At 32.4% G+C, this 16,616-nt stretch overlaps 1 protein-coding gene and 1 long non-coding RNA gene across 3 annotated transcripts in view; both read left to right on the top strand.

Annotated features, from left to right (window-relative positions):
* The window catches only part of LOC134233005 (FIGNL1-interacting regulator of recombination and mitosis-like), a 67,934-nt gene that overhangs the window by 34,808 nt on the left and 16,510 nt on the right, over window positions 1–16,616 (top strand). Inside the window, exons 21-22 of one of the 2 annotated variants that reach the window (XM_062714997.1) lie at window positions 1,298–1,411; window positions 1,744–1,934. In XM_062714997.1, coding sequence (XP_062570981.1) covers window positions 1,298–1,411; window positions 1,744–1,887 — 258 coding nt within the window. In that variant the 3' untranslated portion in view covers window positions 1,888–1,934. The remainder of the gene's footprint in view (window positions 1–1,297; window positions 1,412–1,743; window positions 1,935–16,616) is intronic. The other variant, XM_062714999.1, reaches the window with a different exon arrangement.
* Window positions 2,365–3,432, top strand: LOC134233007 (uncharacterized). The gene is made up of 3 exons (XR_009984894.1): window positions 2,365–2,463; window positions 2,993–3,046; window positions 3,172–3,432. It is a non-coding gene; the product is annotated as an uncharacterized LOC134233007 (long non-coding RNA).

Below are 16,616 nucleotides of genomic sequence, written 5' to 3'. Positions count from 1 at the left end.
AATGTGTAGATGTGCATATTACCAGGAAATTCCGATTCCTTTATTTTTCCGGGAATTTCCGCACTTTTAACTTAGGCATTTGGCCATACCTTGAATATAGAGATGAACAGTTTGTCAGCGCAACTCCTCATAAACCGCTGCACAGAATTTCGTCAAACTTTGCAGATATTTAGGACACAATGTGTAGATGTGCATATTACCAGGAAATTCAGATTCCTTTATTTTTTCGGGAATTTCCGCACTTTTAACTTAGGCATTTGGCCATACCTTGAATATAGAGATGTACAGTTTGTCAGCGCAACTCCTCATAAACCGCTGCGTAGAATTTCGTCAAACTTTGCAGGTATTTAGGACACAATGTGTAGATGTGCATATTACCAGGAAATTCCGATTCCATTATTTTTTCCGGGAATTTCCGCACTTTTAACTTAGGCATTTGGCCATACCTTGAATATAGAGATGAACAGTTTGTTAGCACCACTCCTCTTAAACTGTTGTACAGAATTTCATTAAACTTTGCAGATATTTAGGACACAATATGTAGATGTGCATATTACCAGGAAATTCCGATTCCTTTATTTTTCCGGGAATTTCCACACTTTTCAACTTAGACTTTTTTGCCATATTTTGAATATAGAGATGAACAGTTTGTTAGCACCACTCCTCTTAAACTGTCGTACATAGTTTCGTCAACCTATGCTGATATTTAGGACATATTCCATTATTTTATCCCAAAGAGTTTTGCCTATTATTCAAGAAAATTTCTCACCCCCCCCCACTTCAAATTAATGTGTGGATTTGTATATTGTCAAGAAATTTTGATTCCATAATTTATCTAGAAACTTCATTCCACATTTAAATGTCCTCATATGCAAGACATTTTGATGTGAAGATTTTTTGCAATTATTGCCCATTTTGATCTATACTATGTATTTAAAGTGCACTGTGCCTTTCATTAAATGTGCTTCACCGTCAAGTTATGGGGGAGCGTGGGGTATGTGAGCTAGCTCACTTTTTCTTTCATTTTGTTATTCATCAAAAGGTTTTAACTATTTTAACTCTATATTCAGAAATATTTTTGAATAATTTTTTTCCACTTAGTACCAACCCAATTCTATCTCAAGTTTGAAAAGGCCAAGCAAATTAAAAAAAAATGTCTTTGTTTTCAATTTATTGCACAAAAAGGAGTAATGCCTTGACAGGAACTAGAGTTAAAGTGTATTACTGGACATTTATGTCTGTTTTTAGATTCTCTATGTGATGAATTCCCTGTTACAACATTTATGTCTATTTTTAGATTCTATCTGTGACAAGTTTCCTGTTACAACAAGGCTGTTCCAGCCACCTACATATGACCATTGTCTGTTTTCTGAAGTCCTTTGGTAAAATCAGGCTTACAGCAACTCTAGAGGTAACTGCCAATTTTTCATTAAAAAAAAAAACTATCAGACAAAAATTTTGAAGGATAATTTAAGTTGATAACTTATTTTTCCTTCATAATAAAGACATAAAAGTGAATATCTAAGTCTCAGACCTCAGTTCAAATATACATCAATTAAAAAATAAGATATAGATCAATTCAACAAAAATGGAATAATTAGAAAAGAAATCTTACGGAAAATTGTAAGAAATGGATTGAATTACATGTATGCATGAGAAAGTTTCTTCACATTAATTATATCTGAGTGATTGCCTTATTACTGTAGTTCACTTTACTAATATTCTTCTGAAATCAATTTATAGCAGTCTCAGATTTTGAAGAAGTTATCTGACCTCTTTGTGATGACCTTGACCTCTCCTGGCTATTTATTTACCACCATGGATTGTCTGCCTTTACACAGTTTTCTGAGAACACGATATATGAATCCGTGGTTCCAGATTGTATAGATCAACATCTTCAGCTTCAAGACTTTGTGGTTCAGTTTCTAAGCAAGGTGAAGTTACATTGAGTTATTATGAACAGTAATTATATGGATTCTTATTACCTGAACATTATTAACATATGTGAAGTTCCTTAAAAGATATAACAATGATTACCTTTAAACCAGTCTAAGTTATGAAATTCTATGCATTTCATGGTGAAGAATATGTAAAAGATGATTTGAATAATAATGGGAACATTTCTGATAAGAAAGGAAATTGTTAAACTGCAAAACACTGACGTTATTATCCTGACTATTGCTGATGAAAAAGTTTTGACATTCAGTCCAATTTCTTTCTGTAAACATTGATAATCATCTTTTACTGGTTATGCTGACAGTAACTGATCAAATGATATCAGTTCTGAGATTGTCTTGAGCCATTTTTAGAAGTGAGAGTCAGATCAAAAATATTCTTTAATTATATTTTCTTTTAGAAACCAAAACCTGAGAAGAGCTGAGCCGTCTGGAGTTTTTGACGAAGGAACCACCCCTTAATCCTACTGTTAACAAAGAAAGAAGTAATTCTATAAAGACAGAAGAGGTAATCTTAGAGTGCCAAAAGATCCAAATTGATGCCTAATGTGTTTAATAATTTTAAACACCCAAAGTAAAAGCTAAAGTGAGCTTTTCTGATCAAAATAATTATGACTGCCAGGCTAAATAGAATAATCTCTCGTTAAAATGACAGTGTTTGACGATGGAATTCATTTTGTGTATTGGCAATAATGCAAGAATAAATTGAGTTGAATCTAAATATGGATTAGTTTTCATGTGAAAAGGGCATATACTATCTCAAAAAGTTTCCTTATTAAATTGGTAGTTATTTTCTTTGCAACTCCTTTTGTATTTTTTGAAATCATTTCTGCTCAGAAATGCTACATTACAACTATATGGGACAAGCCCTCATCACAGATTATTCTAACTACTGCCAGGCACACTGCCCCTGTGGATTATTTACATTCTGTTTCAGATAACTTGCTTTTATAGTTCAAATCTGTAATTTTAATGATACTCATAATTTTTTTGAATTTAAGAATTCCTGATTGATTTCATATAGTTTCTTTTTTTAGCCCAGCAGTAAAAGACCAAGACTAATGGATAATGATAGTAGAATAACTACAAAGGTAAAGATACTTTAGATATTCTTTATGTTTTTTTTTTAATTTTCATGAGAAAGGATTTAGTGATGCTGTTTGAGGAAGTCTCTAAAAATATTCTGTCAGTTTCATGTTTATTTTTTTTCAAACAGCTAGGGACGCAGGTATAGGAGTTGGTGGTAGTGTTACAACAGACTTTATCAGAGTTACAAAACTTTAGCAACACAGAGGATTGTAATTTGTCATCAAATTCCTGGAACAACCTGGAAACAATTCACTGTAAAATTACTGAGATCTTACAGGAAAAGGGGTGATTTTTTTTGTTTTCCAAGTAAACCTCATATATTTGACTTTATACTGGAAATTGTATAATTTAATATTATCTGTTGAGTTTGATTATAGTTTTTATCAATACAGCCTGTTTACAGTTTAAATTAAATTTTTAATAAAATAATTCTGCTCTAAGCAGTCTGAATAATCAATAAATATTTGAATGTAGATGAACTGGTTTTTGAGCTGTATGATTGAAGTGTCTTTTCATTGGATATTATGTTTATGAAACGAATAAATTCTTTTAAGAAATTTTTTGAAATCTTATTTGGTCAAATGAGGGTGTGTATCAATGTTTTTTTTCTTCAATTTTCTGTTGTTAAAAATACTATACAATAAGGTAAAATATTGAAAAACATATTGATGAAACCAAAAAAATATCAGCAGTCTTGTTCAAAGCAATCTCTCAATGGTCGATATAATGACCTTGTCAAAAAATACAATTTATCATTAATTCAATGCTAACAGACGTTTTTTATATTAATTGTGAGAGTATTATATACACACTGAATTGATGACTGATTTTTCCATTATATCCCTATCATGACAAGTCGCACATGGCGGGTGTGACTGGTCGGCAGGGATGTTCACTCCTCCATGGCAACTGATCCCTCCTCTGATGTATGATAGGTTTTTACATTGTTCTTCCTTCATCATTAATGGTTTTCTTCTTATGTAGAAGTTTTTGAATGAATTCTGCTTCATATGTATACAAAATACCTTCAGGTTTTTTGATAATGTTACATATAATGGAAGACTGAATTGAATGTTGTCAAACAAAAACAATTTCCAAAATTTCAAAGAATTGTTTAATGGTTTTGAAATGACAAAACTTTTCAGATGTCACAATAGATGATCAAAGTTTTACAAAGGAATACATGTAAAAAAAATACTTTTAAGTTTTCTTCTCAAGAACAGCAAAGCCATGATTGGTTATATTTATATGGAAGTATCCTCAGGTAGCGAAGATTCAAAGTATATATTCCAATCATGACTCCAGGAGGGTAGGGACACACCCAAATTATGAAATTTACTGACTTCTAGTACATGTAAATTGTACAAAGATAGAATTCTGACAATCAGTTAGATTTTGATTGATAGACAGTGGTTCTATGGTAAAGAAAAATATTACTCCTCCTACAGTTTGGTCTGATTTCAATAAAAAACGGTAGAAAAGTAGAAAGAGATACATCCTTGATTAAAACTTGATTTGCCTGTCCACATTTTACTTTTGTTTACTGCTTTTCGTGAGCAATCATTCAATACGATTGTTCAATTTTGTAAGTGGTATTGCTGGGTTCTGTTTTTCATATGCAAATAAGTATTGCTTTCATTAAAATCAAACATCCAATCCTCTTACCGATGAGTAATCTGATAATCTACATGTGAAACTCTTTCTCTTGATCCAGATAAGTGACGCGCAATTACTGGAATGATTGTATAATTTATCGTTGAATCAAATACTTTCAGACGGTTTTCAGACTCATTGTTAGGCTACTATATACACACAGAATTGTCAACGGATTTTTCCCATTATTTACCGATCATGACAAGGAGCACACGACGGGTGTGACCTGTCGGCAGGACATGCTCACTCCTCCATGGCACTTGATTCCACTTCTGATGTTTTGAATGTCCTTGTTTGCTCTGCTCCTTTTCTGTATTGTTTATCAATAATGGACTTTTGAGCTTGAATATTGTTCGATATTTTTATATATTTCATTCATTTTATCTAATTACCTCAAAGTTCATAAGAAATTTATTGGGGAAAATTGAGACTATATTCAAAAGTGAACTCATTTAGGTTTTATGGCCCTGCAAGCCTGATGCTGGATCTAACCAGCATTTTTTATCAGATCCATTCCAGAAAAATTATTAGTCTCATCTGAACCAAATTAGCATGCATGTTGCATCAAGGAATGTACACTCCTAGACTTGCTTGGATGCTCGATCCCACCTACATTTTTATCAGGTATTCCAAAGTAACCATAAGCCTTAATTTGACCAAAGATTCACTGATGTTGCATCTAAGGATGCGCAATACCAGACTAGTTTTAGATGCTGGATCTCAACTATTTATCAAACCATGTCCATTTCTAAGTAACAATAAGTTCTCTTTGGACCAACCATGCATGGATGATGTCTCTAGGGGGTGGACACTAACAGACCTTATGCGGATGCTGGATTTGACCTTACTGAAGGTAATATTTGTGGAAGTGAGTTTTGTTGTCTATTATCACGTATGTTTAGGTTCTGATTAACTCTAGATCTGCAAATTTCAATGAAGTTTTCATTTCATTCCATGATGTTACTTACTCTTTAGAACAGATTTTTTTTCCAACAACTTGTTTTCACATTTTCATTTTTACAAAACATATAATTGCACTGTATATAGTTAAAGCTTTCATATTAATAAAATGTCTAATTCAAAGTAGATCATTCGTCATGTGACAGATGTTAAATTGCAAAACATTTTAACAGTAAAAAAAAAATTCTAAAGTTCATAAGTATTACTTTATTTTGAGAATTGTGTTATTTTTTTTTTTAACATGAAAGTCAAATTCTGCATTTTTGAGCTTGGAAAGTATGTGGAACTTAGTCTTTGAATAAACTATTCATAAGGACTAAAAGGTACATTGATATGATGTTAAATTACAGAATAAAACAAGTCACAAACAGCTAACTGTTTTCAAAATAGCTTATTTTATGTCTCTTCTTCTGCCCTTCATTTCCATATAAAAATTATTTTAGCATTTAAAACTTCTTATCATGCATACCAACCATAGTTTTCCCTAATTTTATTTTCAATATTTGACCAGTACTTGATCAGAAATTATCCTCTGTCATTTGTATACCAGTTGACTTATCACAAGAACTAATGCTTGGCTGTTGTCATAATATCCCGTATTCTTATTAGTGTAACAGTTTGTATTCCATGGGTTGGTGTTTGTATGAGGGATTGTTGGTATGAGAATAGAGCAGCCTGGGTGTCTCCCATGGTCTGTTGACAAATCCCTAGGATCTGCCATGATATGTCTTTGTGTATTTCGAATACATAAGCGTGATCAAAGTGGACTAAGGCCTGTAGATCATCGAGAGCTCTTTGTGCTCTTATTGCATCAGTATGAATGGAGCACAATATTTCTAGCATGTATGACATTACCAATGGGGGGATGCGCAGAGTTAGAGGTTTCTCTATTCTAGATTGTTCTGGCATTAATTCATATATGTAATAGAAGTCAGTATGAAGTTCGATATCCCTTGTCTTAAACTGCTTTAGTTGTGCAGAATAATACTGTTTTAATGCACGCACGTGAAATTTCTCTGTGTCGATACTGTTATATAGCTCATGTGTCTGAGCCAACTTGACTTTGGTCTTCTCTATACTAGAAAGTGCTTTCATGTATCTAGATGTACGATAATAGTACATGGCTAAGTACAATATGTTAGAAAAACAACCAAACCTGGCTGCTAGTCTTAGCATGTTACAGGACATTTTATCAACTCTATACATCAGTTTGTTTGTACAGGTGTTATTCCACCTGTTCAATAATAGAAATGCAATTGCATGAGAGAAGACGGCTGTTTCTTTCTGTAAACAAACAACTTGATACTGTGTCAGTGGAAAATTTATTAGATGTTTTACAGTTTGTAGACTCCGAATACGTCCATGTAGGTCCAGAGGGAGGCTAAATAGACAGCGTTTTTTCTCATTCAAAAGTTCTAAATGAAGAAGCATCTCTATCCTTATATCTGTCAATGCAGTTTTTCTAGGATTGTCTTCATCTATATAGATATACTGCTTAGGATTGAGGAGGACCTTCATAACATAGGGTCTGATGGTGGGACTATGAAGCAGGCATGCTAATCCTTTCTTATATAATTCATATAGTCTACAGAAGAGACCCTTCTGTGCATCACCATGGATTTTACTCAGAAACATATTGTTTTCTGGAATGAAAAAATTTGGACAAACTCCCTCATAGACCCATTTAAGGAGACGTCTGAAGCAGATCCAGAAGCACTCCAGAAGATTTTGTGGACACCAGATAGGTATTGTAGTTTGTTATATCACCCAGAAAACAGATGTCTTTATGTGATATGAACAAAGTAATTTATCCTGGTCAGCAATTCCACTGTTGATTAACTTCTTTTAGGAAAATTTTGAGCAAACCGTAGGTCAAGAATTGACCGTGGTTGATTGAATACACTAGTTTTTGTTCTGCTTGAGAGAAAGAAATTCTCCATTCATGGTCTTCACGTTTTCCTAATCTGGATCCTATAGCTACAAGGTGACATCCATTTCTGACAATATCTTGAACAACTTGAGGCTTGGGCCAAGAGTGACATCTGTCTATCCATGGGAAAGCAGATGGAGGCCAAAAATTGCAATGAAAACAATAGGCTACATCTAGAAGGTGATTACTTCTACATATACAGGGTCCATGTTCCGTGAAGTTTGAGTTTGGTAAAAACCATATTTTATTTCTAGAACTGGAAATATAAAAATCATTATTCATTTTGATCGCTGTTTCATAGAGTTCAACTGGCATATTTCTTGATAACATTACATGAAGTAAAGTATATCCAGGAGGACTTTCAGAACTGTCACACAGAAGGAGAGTCATTTCGCCTAACTCATGAACCTGAGCTTGTTCTAAGTCCCAGACTACAATAAAACGGTTGTCGGAATACATAATGTCCATATCTGATCCCTCCAGTCTAAATCCTTCCCGATGACTTCCACTCAAGATCCTTCTGAAGTTACCATTTTCTCGATTCTTAAAATGTACTGCGCACCCTTTAACTGTGATATGATTACTTAGAATCTCTCTGATGTCCATTACGTCTCTCCTGATGGTGACATGTGTAGGAGTGCCCACTTCACCACACAGTCCTTTATACACAGACTCGGACATTCGCCGTATTCCTGACTCACTGGAAGAAATAAAAATAATTCTAAACATGCAGCATGATTTTACCCTCCATCCACTGCGTACGTTATTTCTTATTCTTTGATATTATGTTGCATTTTAGTGTAATGTGTATTTTAATCAAATGATTAAAATCTTTAGAGGAATGTTACTTGATCTATTTTTTAAATAGGGGTACGCAATTTTCAGGGAGGGGGTCCAAAGTCGTTTCTAAGAAGTTACTATACTATGTACATTGAATAATTTTCAAATTCCATGTAAGAGTACTATAAGAATACACGTAAATTTTTCTAAATTTCTTTGGGAGACATTTTTTTCTCAAAACTAGATGAAAAAAAATTGTTTCGAAAAATCTGTATTTCGTTTCTTATATAATATCGACCACTTTGCATTAGGAATGATCATTACTACCTCAAATTCCATGTTACAATATTAATTCAAAGGGAAATAGTAAAAATGTGAATTTTCAGAAATTGGAAGAAAAAAGGATAAAAAAGATGTATTGTTACACAAATGTTAGAAAAGGTTTGAAAGCGTTAGGCCCAACAAAAAAAGAGTTGTTTAATATATGTTCTTACAGTAACAATCAGCACTTATTATATGGTGAGTTACATGGCACTCTACAGCACCAAAGGTGTTCATGATTAACTCAAATAAATTAATTATGTTGAAAAAATATCATTACATATATATTTTGAGGTTATATTAATCAACTTCCTAGTTTAGAAATTGTGTCATTGGGGATAATCCACTGTTAATAAAAGTTCAATTTTTTATGTATTAACCCCAAGAAGAGAAAAATAAACAAGTAGCCAGTCAAGCAAAGACAAAGACCTGCTCTGATGACGTTATGGAACATTGACAGACGTCAAGGAATATTGATTTCATAGAACAACTTGTTAAATTGTGACTTCCTAATCAGTGTTCCAGCTAGGATCTGAAAATGGAGGGGTGCAAGAGAAGGGCACTTTTTCGCGACATACGGTGATACCGTTGTCGCAAGTTTTTCTTACATCCTGTACATAAGCGTATCTCCTTTCTTCACCCTTATAATGAATATATATTTCCTTTAAATATGATTTATTTGTTTAACCTTATTGATAATTAACTTTAGCTATTATTGTAACAATATATATAAATTCTAATTGAAAGGTAATCTTAATTAGGATAAATGTGACTTTTCTTCCATCAATTACAATCATTTACTATTCTTGATTAGAAATAGAATGTAGTACATATAACAATTCATGTAAACTTTCTGGTGACTCACATTTAATATTACAGTACATGAAGATCTACATGTACAATATGTAATTACTGAATTCAAAATTGCTTAAGTTTGTATTTGGCAAACAATTTAAAATATATAGTTACAATATTTTTTTAGTCATAAATAACATTTTCTTATATTATTTATTTAGTTGTTATCAAACTTAAAACTTAATATGTCAACCATCTGTTTTGTTTGTTTTACCTTAAAAAAATATGAGTGGTATTACAGATACTAAGATATTAAACTTCGATTGACACGTGACCTGCGACGGTGATGGTCATGCTATAGATCGGAGGGTAATTAGTCGAATTTTGGGTAGGTAAAACCGTTTTTTGTGCCCTAAAATCGTTGCACTGGTGTTTATAGTCATATTTGCTACCGAATTTGTGCATTTGTTGACCTTTTTGGTGAAAAAAGTGACTTTTTCTCAAAATGAGTGACTCAAAGTATAAAGGTGAGAACTCCTCACAGGTACGAAATCCTGGTTTAACACCTTTACCCGCAGCGGTCAGTGGAGCATTAAGCCATATGTCCGTTATCGACACCAGCCTTCGGGCTATAACGGAAAAGATGGACTCTTTTAATACTCTGCAAGAATCGTTGAATAACATGCAGAAGGATCTCTGGAATGAGGATGGACTAGATGACAGAATTAGATATATATCGCTCAACAGCATGAAGACAACCAGTCTGAAATTGAAACCTTAAAACAGGAAAATATTACCCTCCGTAAGGAACTTCAGCTGTTGAAGTCGATTGTTGTAAATTTAGACAGGAAAGTGACACAACAAGAAAGTGAGATTGTAGACCTGAGAGGAAGATCTATGAGAGATAACATTCTAATCCATAATCTGGCAGAAGAGGAAAACGAAGATCTTAATGCAAAAGTTCACCAGATCATAAGTGATCATTTAAAACTGGATATCGGTTTTGTCAGAATCCATCGTAACGGACCTAGAATGCCAGGCAATAAACCCAGAACCATTACGGGAAAACTACGCGACTCTAACGATAAGGACCGGATTCTTGCAGCCCAAAGAGCTCTGCGGGAAAAGGAGAAAAAAGAGAACAAGGAGAAAAGTGCCTTACCTTGCTACATTACACCTCAAACACCAGTGCAAATTAACGAAAGTAGAAGGAGGCTTAAGGAGATCAATACACAGTACAGAATGAACAAAACAGAGACCAAGATAATTGGGAATAAAGTTGTGTTTCCTAATGGAAATGTGTATCGGGAAAAGGTTACCACGCCTAGAGCTGAAGATTTACTCTTTGTGGACGAGGCAGAAGAGGAAAAGTTAAACGAGATAGAGGCGGTGACAAGTGATCCTATCTATGAGGGTGGCAATGTCTTCAAAGCGGTGGCTACAAAAGCGAGTACGTATGCAGAGGTCAGACAGTTTTACAAAAAAGTTATGAGTGACCCGAACTCCGCCAACGCGCACCATTACGTCCTAGCATATCGGATACAAGATGCACAAGGGAACATCCGCGATGGATACTGCGATGATGGAGAATACGGCGCAGGTAGGAGAGTGGTCCGGCTTTTAGGAAATCAGAGTGCCACTAACGTCGCATTCGTTATTTCAAGGAAATCGGGAAATCATATCGGACCAAGGCGCTTCGATATCATATGTGATGCCGTGCTCAATGCTGCCAATAAACTCTGAACAGCTAAAGAAATGAATTATTTAACACCCATTTTTTCTGTTATCTTTGGATAATGTCTCTTTAAACTTAATAAGTACTATACATGTACACATTTTCTTTCTGTAGGTGTATGTGAAATCGCTTAGGTACATTTATATGCATCTTATACCAGTTTCACTCTTGTATTGGAAAACAATATACATGTATATTTAAGTTTTGATACTGCCTGTAACCATGCAATATATGTAGGTTCCTTTTTTCTTGTCTTTTTTCGAAATTCAATTGTAATATACATATATTTCTATTTATATAGTAGATAGGCCTATAGAAAATATCATATTCATCTTTTTGTTTAAAAAAGAAAGAGGAAAAAAATGTTTTCAAATTTAGTTCCCCTATTCCTATTGTCTCCTAAAAGCTACAACGTTTTTTTTCTGTTTAAAAATCGTTAATACTTTTTTGTTTGTTTGTCTTTTTCACGGTTAAAAGGTTTATGCTTGTCGTATGTTTTTTTCCGGGAGTGTATAGTTTATCCGGACACACTTTATTTTTATGTTGTAGTAATAATGTCCGGTTACGAGGGGCACAAAATTATTTTTAGTTGATAAACATCAGATAAGCCCGATTCGGCTAATTTTTCTCTTCGTTATGACCACATCAGAGGCTACGAAACCTGCTGTTTGTAAATATGTTTCATTTTTGTTTTACCCTATCAGTTTCCTTCTTTTCTTTCTTACTGCTTTCATTTTTCGGGGGTTGACAATACAAATTTACCACGCGTGTTATGGGGGACCAAGTTGATAATAACCAGTTAAAAATACTCACAGTAAACTGCCAGGGCCTGGGTGATAAAAACAAAAGAAGAGATGTCTTGAATTACCTCAAAGGTAAAAAGTACAATGTATATTTTCTTCAAGATACACACTTTACAAGTAGTGAAGAAAATTTTTTACAGTCACAATGGGGATACAAGGCCTTTTTTAGTTCATTTAAGTCAAATTCTCGCGGGGTTGCAATATTTTTCAATAACAATTGTGAGTTTGAAGTACATAAAACTAGTAAAGATGACACTGGAAATTTTTTGATTGTAGATGTGACTATTGAGGGTTTAAATTTTCTATTGGTAAATATTTATGGTCCAAATTTAGATACACCAATTTTTTATTCAAACCTTTTGAAAAAGATTGAAGAATTTTATTCCTCACAGTATATAATAATGGATGGGGATTTTAATTTGATCTTAAATAAAGAGTTGGACTCTATGAATTATAAAAATATAAATAACCCAAATGCAAGAGAAGAAGTGTTAAATTTAAAAGATACACTGAATCTGATAGATGTTTTTCGAGAAAATAATCCCAAACTTAGACAATTCACATGGAGACGGAAAAATCCAATTAAACAGGCAAGACTTGACTTCTTCCTCATGTCTGAATCTTTATTGCCCATGATACCTAATATAAAACATGAAAACAGTTATTGCTCTGACCATTCTCCAGTCGTTGCATATTGTAAACTAAATGAGTTCACAAAAGGAAAAGGTTTCTGGAAATTAAACAATTCTCTGTTAACAGATAAAGACTATGTGGAATTAATTAAGCAAAAGATAATTGAGGTCAAAAGCCAGTATGCATGTCCAGTTTATAACATGGAAAACTTAAGTACTGTGAATGATGAAAATTTACAATTTACAATATGTGATAAATTATTTCTGGATACTCTGCTAATGGAGATTAGGGGGAAAACAATATCATATTCTTCTTTCAAGAAAAAGAAAATAAAAGAGTGTGAAGTTCAGTTAGAAAAAGAGATATTAGACCTGGAACAGAACATAACAGAAAATACTGTAGATAATCTATCAAACAAACAAAAAGAAATTGAAAAAATTAGAATAAATAAAATGAAAGGCCAGTGCATTAGATCTCGCGTTAAATGGATTGAGGAAGGGGAAAAACCGACAAAATATTTTGCAAGTTTAGAGTCTAGAAATTATATCAGTAAACAAATTCCTAAAATTATTAAAGAAGATGGGTGTACGATGTCCAATCAAGAGGACATTTTAAATGAAACAAAGATATTTTATGAAAATTTATACAAAAAAAAGAGAAAATGTAAAAACAGATGATAGCATTTACAATAGACTAAAAGATTATGATATACCAAGACTAAGTGAGAGGGAATCAGCAAGTTTAGAGGGACCAATAACTAAAGATGAAGTTTTATATTTTTTGAAAAACATGAAAAATGATAAAAGTCCAGGACCAGATGGATTTACGTGCGAGTTTTTTAAGTTCTTTTGGAAAGATATTGGTATATTTGTGACAAGGGCAATAAATAATGCAAATGAATCAATGCAATTTTCAGATGTAAATAGACTAGGAATAATTACTTGTATACCAAAAGCAGGAAAACCAAAAGAATTTTTAAAAAATTGGCGCCCCATTAGCCTTTTAAATGTTATTTATAAATTAGCATCTGGGTGTATAGCCGAACGAATAAAAAAAGTTTTAAAGAAATTAATACATACAGATCAAACTGGATTTTTAAAAGGAAGATATATTGGAGAAAATATTAGATTGATTTATGACATAATGGATTATACAGAATGCAATCAAATACCAGGACTTTTAATGCTTATAGACTTTGAAAAGGCTTTTGATACTATCTCGTGGAATTTTATTTATGAAACACTTGATTTTTTCAATTTTGGAAAATCAATTAAAAGTTGGATAAAGACTTTTTATAGCAATATTAAGTCCTGTGTCATACAGAATGGGTTTATTTCTAATTATATATATCCAGAAAGGGGATGTAGACAGGGGGATCCTATATCTCCATACCTCTTCCTATTGTGTGCTGAAATTTTGGGTATTTTAATTCGCAAAAATGAAGATATAAAAGGTATAACAATAGATGGAGAAGAGTATAAGATTTCTCAGTATGCAGACGACACATCACTTATTTCTGATGGATCGCCTGAATCTATGGATGGAATTCTCAGAGAATTAGACTACTTTGCAAACTTATCAGGGCTCAAAATAAATATTCAAAAAACGAAAATGATATGGATTGGTAGTAAAAAATTTTCAAAAGATGTATATCATCATTCTAGGTGGAAGTTAGACTGGAAAAGCACAACTTTTGATCTTTTAGGGATTAAGTTTTCCGTAAATTTAAAAGACATGATTAATCTTAATTATACATCAAAGTTAAGTGAAATTAAAAAGGTATTGAATCAGTGGAAACTAAGAAAATTAACCCCCATTGGTAGGTTAACTGTAATTAAAACATTGATTATCCCTAAATTAAATCACTTGATTCTTACTTTACCTAATCCACCATTAGAAATTATAAAAGCTTTTGAGGATGAAATTTATTTTTTTCTTTGGGGAAGTAAAGTCCGTAAAATAAAAAGAAATATTATAATTCAAGACTACAGGGATGGTGGCCTTAGAATGGTTGATTATTCAGAGTTTATAATAGCATTAAAATCAAGTTGGATAAGACGATTAATTCACTTTGATTCTAAGTGGGTAAAATTATTTCAATCACAAATAAACAGAGATATTAAAAATCTTTGGTTAATGGGTACAGACTTTACTGCTAAATTATGTAAAAAAATAACAAACACTTTTTGGGTAGATGTCCTTAAAAGCTGGCTCAAAATATGCTATGCAGAGCAAGAGAAAAATAAAAATATATTCCAAGAACACATATGGTATAATCCAAAAATAACCATGGGTGGGTCTTCTGTCTTTCTTAAAAGCTACTTTAATGCTGGTTTTGTTTTCATAAGTGACCTGTTCAACTTAGACAAGAATTTCTTAAGTTTAGACGCTTTTAAAGACCTTGGTGTAAAAACAAATTTTGTTGAATTTTCTGGTTTGAAACAGGCTGTGTGTGACAGATTTGTTAGCAAAAACCAAATGAATATATTTCTTTCTTATGGTCCAAATTTACCCAGTTCTGTGAAGATGTTTTACATTAATATGAAAGGCTGTAAAGATATGTATGACATTCTTATTAATAGAAAGAAAGAAACAAGTACTTCCATGTTAAAATGGAATGAAAAGGGATATCTATTCACCATGCAAGAATGGAGTAAAATTTTTGAACTCCCATTTAAAATTACCAAAGAATCTAAACTGCAGTGGCTACAATTTCAAATTTTACATAGAATAGTTCCAACAAATTTATATCTTTTTAAACTTAAGATAAAAGAATCTCCAGCATGCAGTTTCTGTAAGACTGACATTGAGTCAATTGAACATCTTTTTGTTGAATGTAATTTAGTAAAAGAGCTTTGGAGTGATATTGAAGAGTGGGTTTTGTGTAAGTTTAATATATCTTTAATTTTTGACAGAACAACAATGTTATTTTGCAAACATAAGAATAAGGATGCCCATAAAGTGCAAAATTTGATGACACTGATAATTAAGAATTATATTTTTTTGACTAAATATAAAAATCCTTCTGTTCTAAGTATAATGACTTTAAAAACAATTATTGAGGAAAGATTCTTGATTGAGAAATTTTTACTTTTGAAACAATGTAAATATACAGAGTATGAGAATAACTGGCAGAGCATCTGTGATATGATATGATTCATTTGTACAAGTCTACATTTACATATGTATTTATGAATTTTTTCAAGAAACAAATCTTAATCTTTACACTCCCCTTAATGTAAAGAAAAAAAAAACAACACTATGCCCCCTATATATTTTTTGTTTTTGATTTTCTCTTTTTAATGTTCTTTTCTCGCTCCCTCTCTCTTTCCTCTTCTCCTCCTTTTTCTATCCTATATATTAAACAACTTTCACATGTGTTTAATTAAATGTGAATTTATGTATGTGGATGTCCTTTAGTAAATTTAATACTTGTATACGCTATCTATAATAGATACTTGAAGGAAGATATATTTGTGAACATACTTTTGTATATACTTGTTTGATTTAAATGTGAAAGTTGAAATAAAATTTAAATTAAAAAAAAAAAAAGATCAGTTCTTCTAGATGCATGCATATATCTCGCTAGGAAATTAAACGTTTTTTATGTAGGGGGGGGGGGGCAAACAAACAGTGAATTGAAAAGTTTCTGTGAAAATGGACACAATGACATATATAATTTAATTCTACATTCTACACCTATTTTCCTTTCTGACCGGCAAGTTTCAACGTGGGTCAGTTCATTTGTACATTAAATTGTATATAAGTAAAAAAAAAAAAGATTTTAAACTTCAGCCTGCCATATGACATGAATACAATTACATATATAATAGCTGAAAATCTCTTCCAGAGTGAAAAAAATTACTTATACATATTTCTTTGCTATTAAGATATTAAATTCCATCATTGTTTCATTGAAAACGTCTACAATTCACATTTAGAATGCTGAAGGTCATTGTTCA

The sequence above is a fragment of the Saccostrea cucullata genome, unplaced genomic scaffold (genome assembly GCF_032062105.1).
Source record: "Saccostrea cucullata isolate Sc308-1 unplaced genomic scaffold, CSIRO_AGI_Scuc_v1 ctg1011, whole genome shotgun sequence".
Lineage (NCBI taxonomy): Eukaryota > Metazoa > Mollusca > Bivalvia > Ostreida > Ostreidae > Saccostrea > Saccostrea cuccullata.
The sequence above is the reverse complement of the archived record's forward strand: the minus strand, read 5'-3'. Positions and strand labels throughout refer to the sequence as shown.